Source organism: Palaemon carinicauda, chromosome 18 (genome assembly GCF_036898095.1).
Source record: "Palaemon carinicauda isolate YSFRI2023 chromosome 18, ASM3689809v2, whole genome shotgun sequence".
NCBI classification, from domain to species: Eukaryota; Metazoa; Arthropoda; class Malacostraca; order Decapoda; family Palaemonidae; genus Palaemon; species Palaemon carinicauda.
The window spans coordinates 28,697,100-28,704,599 of NC_090742.1; the positions used below are offsets into that span (position 1 = coordinate 28,697,100).

The 7,500-nt window shown below is 36.8% G+C and overlaps 2 protein-coding genes across 3 annotated transcripts in view; one reads left to right on the plus strand and one right to left on the minus strand.

Moving 5' to 3' along the window:
* Nucleotides 1–851, minus strand: part of LOC137657738 (cytochrome P450 2L1-like) — a 238,311-nt gene extending 237,460 nt beyond the window's left edge. Inside the window, exon 1 of the mRNA XM_068392201.1 lies at nt 551–851. Within this exon, the coding sequence (XP_068248302.1) occupies nt 551–583 (33 nt within the window). The 5' untranslated portion in view covers nt 584–851. The remainder of the gene's footprint in view (nt 1–550) is intronic.
* Rab3 (RAS oncogene family member Rab3) overlaps nt 1–7,500 on the plus strand; it is a 201,020-nt gene that overhangs the window by 185,772 nt on the left and 7,748 nt on the right. The window lies entirely within an intron of this gene.

Here is a 7,500-nt window from a genome sequence, read left to right on the forward strand (position 1 = left end):
ATTTGGAATAATGAATCAGAAAATAATAAATTGAAACATATAAAACGAATTGTCTCGCCATAGGCATCATCAAGCCAGAAGGATAAAAGGACAAAAGTAATTTCAACCAGATTGCGAATTGATCTCACAAAACTGACCCTTGTGTACACCAAACTGTTCCCATGTGCTGTGAATGTAACACTGTTTTAACCCTACAATACATATCCTGTAAATGTAATTTTTTTTAAAAGAATAGATAAGAGATTAATTTTTTATCATAGATCGTTATCTGAAATTCATATAATTCTGAGTATTTTTCTGTTTCTTAGATTTTAATGTTTTTAAGAAACAGGTTTAATAGATAGTTTTTAATATCTATTTATCTATGAAGTAGACTTATATATATATATATATATATATATATATATATATATATATATATATATATATATATATATATATCCCGAATTTATTTGGACCAGCTCTATACGAGTCAAGTTTGATTCATTGGGCTGGAAAATCTCCATCATTTAATAAAAATAGACTAATTATTAATACATGTAATACTCACCATCAGCCGGAGAAAGCGACGGCTGTCCTCCATTATAGGCCTACGTCAATCCTCGTTGTCCAGCATTGTAATTCTTGGAAATCTTTGAAATTTCGTTTTTCACAAAGTTCTTACGAGAGGTACACTTGGCTGAGCAACGAACCATAGAGGCACAGTTTTATTGATTAATTTATTACATTTGAGGGTTCAGAAGACAGTTAGCCTAATTATCTGCGGCCTCTCTAAAGCCAGTGGCAAACTGGTACGGATACCGATGCTACGTCATACGACCGTATTTCGAAATGTTTTTATTATCTAGGGTTAGACTTCTCTTGCTTGAGGCTACAAGCTGACACACTATTCTCTTTATTCCTTTCATCATTGGGTTACTTTCCCTGTTGGAGCTCTTGGACTTATAGCATCCTGCGTTTCAAACTAAGGTTGTAACTTAGCTGGTGGTAATAATAATAATAATAATAATAATAATAATAATAATAATAATAATAATAATAATAATACACCACATACGAGCCAGTTCTCTATCAGATATTGCCCATTTCTAATGTGTAGCTTTGATATAGAGAACCAACTTAAGGTACAGCCTACAACCAATGACTGGGATTGATTGTTTTAGATGTATGTTTGCAATAACTGTCAGATATTTATCACATTAATTCAAGTTGTAATTCCTTTTCCTACATTGCCTTTCTACTTGTGTAATAATTTTGTTTTTCAAAATAACCAGGACCAGTAATGTCTAAAACTTCCAGAAGTCAGTGGCTTAGCAAAGTGGGGAAAGGGGAGTTAAAATGTCTCCCGGTGATCAGTAAATCAAGTATGCAAGGATGCTTTTGAAATTACCACCCTCGTAGTCAAGTGGGGGCCTCTTTACTAAGCCCTTTGGGTCCTCAAATCTCTTGCTAAGCTGCTACGCCGTTAGGATTTAACGTTAACGGTGAACTCATTAATGATTTTGAATAAACACTCTACCATCTTCTGAGTTCCCGTTTCAAAACACTCATGGACAAGTTATGCCAAACAAGCACTTGATAGGACAAAACTTCGCACTGCTCGCCAGCTTATTGGAGTCGGCTATATACTCATAACGTTCTTGCCATTGTAGATAAAGGAAAATAACATGTACCGCAAATCAAGTATTACCTGAAGATATCACTGCACAACGAGCAAACGCCAAACGGTAACTAACTGGCAAGGTTCACGCAGGCGCTCCAGACACAACAACGTTACTGGGTAAAGTGCTTGGCCTGTCAGTCGACTACCCCTACTCTACAACTAAATGTTCGTTTCCTGATACTCGTAGGCCGTGGCGAAGACTGAAGATATTCGAAAACATCCCTACTCGGGAATTTTATGAATGATGGAGATCGCATAGCCCAGTGGTCACCTTTGAATATTTATAACATAGACTTTTTCATAATTATAACACGTAGTTTCGAAATGTTAGTCATATGTGCTTGATTGTTGGAACAAAGGCGTTTCGAACAATTACTGTTAAAAAACTGGGCTCTTTTCAATTCTTTTCAATCAAAATACCTTCAGCTATATGCATTTTTGATTGTATGTATGTGTATGTTGACTTTGATGCTTTTTCTAACGGGTGATAGTTTTATAGAAAAAAAACCCTAGTCTACCAGTTTTCTAAATTGTGGAAGAAAATTGTGCAACAAAACCACTATTATTATTATTATTATTATTATTATTATTATTATTATTATTATTATTATTATTATTATTATTCTGCAGCTCTGGATAGAAAAGCGGAGCTCTTAATTCAATGGTGGGAAGCTATGTAGTGCAGTTATGGCACACTGCCTATAGAACATTAGGCTGCGTTTACACCAAGCGAATCGAATCGATTCAATTCAAGGAGAATCATCCCAATTCATGATTCGTCATGATTCGCCACGTTAAATTCAATGGAATCGTTTCCATCAAGCGAATCGAGTCAATTCAAATCATGGAGATTCATGGCGATTCAGAATCACTGATGCGCGCGGTCCCATATTTTCATCAGTCAAGGCAAATCAGCCGAGCAGAAAGCATATATATATATATATATATATATATATATATATATATATATATATATATATATATATATATATATATATATATATATATATATATATATATATATATATGTTTATTCACATTATATTGTCCGTGATTTTATATATTCCATTCATTTATTTACTCTCCTTTATTTAAAACTCTTTTTGTCAATCTTCCGTTCCATGCGTTCAGGTCTCTCTCTCTCTCTCTCTCTCTCTCTCTCTCTCTCTCTCTCTCTCCATATTTGAGTATGTAAATTGCTGAACGTTGCAGTTTGTATGCCTGCAAGTCATCTAATTTCATACTTTCTTCATTCTTCTTTTTCAACGCCTTTCAACAAGCACTAAGAAGTCATAAAACTTCTCCGGATTATTGACCAAATCTGGGAACAAATGTCCAAAGCTCCCAGATTCAGGTCTTCTTGAATTTATTGGATGCACCCATATAATCGTTGCACTTGCCTCCGCCTCCGTCTACGCTTTCTCAGCCACAGCAACAATGCTATTTCTGCAACAGCAAAGACGTCCATACTCCCCGAAGGCTGCCTTGGTACAGTCTGAATGATGTGTTAATCAGATTCAGTAGGTTGGAACTATACCGATTCAAAATGACTCGAGTCAAATGATTCTCCATGAATTGAATCGATTCGATTCGCTTGGTGTAAACGCAGCCTAAAGTTTGGTTTAGAAGAATCCTCCTAGATGAATGAGCTGTCTGTCATATTTTATAAGTCTCATCTACCTTTATCATAAGGCAAATAGACACACAACAGTTGTAGTAGTTACCATTAAAGTAAGATCGTAAAGTGCAGTTGGCCTATGTTTATAGTGTAGTCTCATCCGTGTGGATAGACGAGACTGTTAGAACTATCACATGCTATTCGGTGCATTTGTAGGCAAAGAAAAAATCCTTACCAACAAAAGGATATGTATTTTTTAATAAATCATGCCTTCCAATTACACGCGAGCACGTTCTCTGATAATAGAAGTTTAAACAACCGCATTGATTAAACCAGCAACAAACGAGATGTTATACCTAAGCAACGCCTAAATCCTACAGAAATAAGTGCATACGTAGTCACTAGCCATCAAATTAAGAATGATTTACCATCAAAACCATAATTTTGTGAAACACATAGCCACGGAAGGAAAATGAAGACTCCAATCAAGTCCTTTCATTTTTCTTTCGCAGCTATGATACACAGTTTATGCTTATCACGTATCACCTTTCGTTATTTCTACAGACACGCATATACGTATGTATATATACAGTATACATATATATATATATATATATATATATATATATATATATATATATATATATATATATATATATATATAGTGTGTGTGTGTGTGTGTGTGTGTTAATTTCTGATAATGTTTGAAATGCTTTAAGTCATGCTAAAAAATAAAAATAAAGATGACAATAATCTATCTGTAATAGCCAGATTATCTTCAGTAACTTGAATCATAAACATATCGCGGTTAGAGACCCTTTCCATGACGAAGCTCATGTTGCTATTTTAAGACTCGTCTGGTTCCCCTTGTCTCCTATTCGGAGAAATGGACGAAATAAAGCCTTAATTTTGGGCAAACCAATTCATGGCTTGGAACACGCACATGACAGTTCTCTCTCTCTCTCTCTCTCTCTCTCTCTCTCTCTCTCTCTCTCTCTCTCTCTCTCTCTCTCTCTCATACACACACTGGTAATAGTCAACGTTAGATAAGGTAACAAAGGTTTTCTGGTATAAGATTTAGCCTAGGCTTATTATTATTATTATTATTACTTACTTACTTACTTACTAAGCTACAACCCTAGTTGGAAAAGCAGGATAATAGTATCCTGATTGAGCCTAGGGGCTCAAACAGGGAAACTAGCCCAGTGTAGAAAGGAAACAAGGAAAATTAAATATATTTTAGTAAAAAAATATCTCCTATATAAACTATAAAAACTTTAACAAAACAAGAGGAAGATAATTAAAATAGAATAGTGTACACGAGTGTACCCTCAAGCACGAGAACTCTAACCCAAGACAGTGGAAGACCATGCTGAGTCTATGGCACTACCTAAGACTAGAGAACGATGGTTTGATTTTGGAGTGTCCTTCTAGAAGAGCTGCTTACCTTAGCTAAAGAGTCTCTTCCACCCTTATCAAGAGGAAAAATGGCCAATGAACAATCACTGTGCAGTAACCCCTTGAGTGAAGAAGAATTGTTTGTAATCTCACTGTTGTCAGGTGTATGAGGACAGAGGAGAATATTTATAAAATAGGCGTAAGCAATGAGAAAATGAACCGTAACCAGAGAGAAGGATCCAGTGTAGTACTGTCTGGCCAGTCAAAAGACCCCATAACTCTCTAGCGGTAATATCTCAATGGGTGGTGCCTGGTTACGTACTTTACCCACACCCAGTATACTTGTTGCGTCAGTCTGTCTATCCGAAAGAATACCAGTTATTTCATTTATCAGATTATATATTCAAATCTAATTTACCATAAAGACAATCTCCCTTGACCGTCTGTGGCGACAGGGATTATGAAGGGAGCAACCCGTCACTTCTAAATCCTCAGATTTACCAACCTAAAGCAAACCCTTAAAGGCTGGCGTGAGTGTCAATGATTCACAATGGCGCCTAAAATCCAGCAAAGCAATTTCTTATTTAAATTACCATCCAAAACGTAGGTTTGTTTCTTTGTTTGAATGTGGCAAAATGGGATGCGTATGCTTTGGAGATCCTCTTTTAAGATTTGCTATTCCGCCAGCTAAGAATATGAATACCTTTCACGGTTTGGAGATTGCCAATCAACAATAAAACAGGGACTTGGAGCAAAAGAATATAACGTCATTGCATAATGTACAGAAATGTGGAAGAAAAATCCATGGAAATGCAGTTTTTCTTAGCGGATTCAAACTTGTTCGTGTTTTAGCCTAATTTGAAGTGAATTATCTTCCAATTACCCTTATATAAGACGACTAGCAGCTCTTTACTTCAGATCCAATTAGTGTAATTTAGCTGAAATTACGCCTGGTTTTCAACGCCAAAGAATTTTAATTTACAAGGGAGTTGTTTCTTTTTGTGAGCGGGGTTGGCCTGCTCGCTGGAAGCGAGCCTTCTGTCCCCGTAATGTAAACGTTCTGCTGCGATGTTGCGGGGACAAGTTGGGCATCTTTTATCCCTTTATGCCAAACTTTGCAACAAGTGGCCGTTATTGGCGGCAACATTGAAGTCGTGTATTATGTGATATTGGTAGTAGTAACTTGCGTGATTTTAGTTTTGACTTGTTAAGTTGTTACAGCCAAGTTTGAGAGCCAGATACTAAGAGAAAGGCGAAGGTTAAACTACGTTACCCTAAAATTCACTTCCTAAGAATTTGGTTTTCTGTTTGTCTAAAAAAACAATTAATCATTAGTATATCCGATTTTCTTATCTGCAGTTCCTGGCACATTCTTGTTATTATTGTTATTACTATCACCATCATCTTTATGACAACCATAATTATTAGGTCTAATATTTTGGGAGTAGACCCTCCTTGACACCATACAAGAAAATGAACGTAGAGGTGCCCTACGGACGACTGATGCCCTCCAACCCCTACTCTTGGCAGAAGCCCTCACTGACCGTGGCCAATACCGGAGTGGGATTGTCACGAAGGAGATGAGAGATGCTGCCAAGGCTCTTAGATTGCAAGAAGGCATCACTGTACGCCGTGCAGATAAAACTGCCGCCTTCGTTCTCATAAATACAGAGGAGTACCATGAGAAACTAGATAAAATTTTGGCTGATACCTCAAAATTTGAACGATTGTCCCGCAACCCCACTGAGGATATCAAGAGGGAAGCAAACAGCATTATACAAACCATTAATGCTGCCACCAACGCCGTCCATTTGCCACCTATTTCAGGTGATTTTGGGCTCGGCTACTTATACGGAAATGTAAAAACGCACAAACAAGGGAACCCTCTCAGGCCTATTATCAGCCAGTGCCCTGCCCCTACATACCAGCTTGCTAAGAGACTGAACACCTTACTCACACCCTATATCCCCAATAAATATTGTGTGACATCATCAGCAGAATTCCTAGAAAAACTGAGAAATTCCACAAGTGACGGAGTTATTGCCTCCATGGATGTCGAGTCCCTATTTACTAACGTTCCCGTGAATGAAACAATAAATTTCATAATGGACAGAGTTTATAGGGATACAACGACACCCACCCTCAACATCCCCGAGGCCTCTCTCCGTGCACTATTAGAAATATGCACCAAGAAAGCCCCTTTCACTACCCATAAGGGCCATATATTTATTCAGAAAGATGGAGTCGCTATGGGGTCCCCTTTAGGCGTCCTCTTTGCTAATTTTTATATGGGAGTAGTCGAGGAGAGAGTTTTTCGAAAAATCAGTAAACCAGACCTCTATGTACGCTACATTGACGATACTTTCATAAAAACGGCCAATCAGGAGAGCATAGAAGAACTTCGCCGAATTTTCGAGGAATGCAGCTCGCTCAGGTTCACCCTAAAAGTGAAAATTACTTTGTGTGCACTAACATTGTGATAGTGTTTTATACTTTGTACATATTATCTGTACTTTTACAATGTGTTGTGATATATTAAAGACAAATTGTGAATGATATGGTCTTCATCACCTTCCTATTGATGTCCCTTTCCCAGTTACTGACGGATTGTTCAAATGAAGAGAAGAAGATAATAAGAACAATAGAAAAAGTTAATTACAAGATTAACGCCACTGAGGCAGCAATCACTTTTAATAGGTCTAATATTATCGTTATGATTTTCATCATAATTTTTATTAATGTCGCTGGGTGAATATTGTTCTTTTTTCTTTTAATTCCACTGTAATTATTGTTACTTTCTATACAATTTCAATTCTCGTTT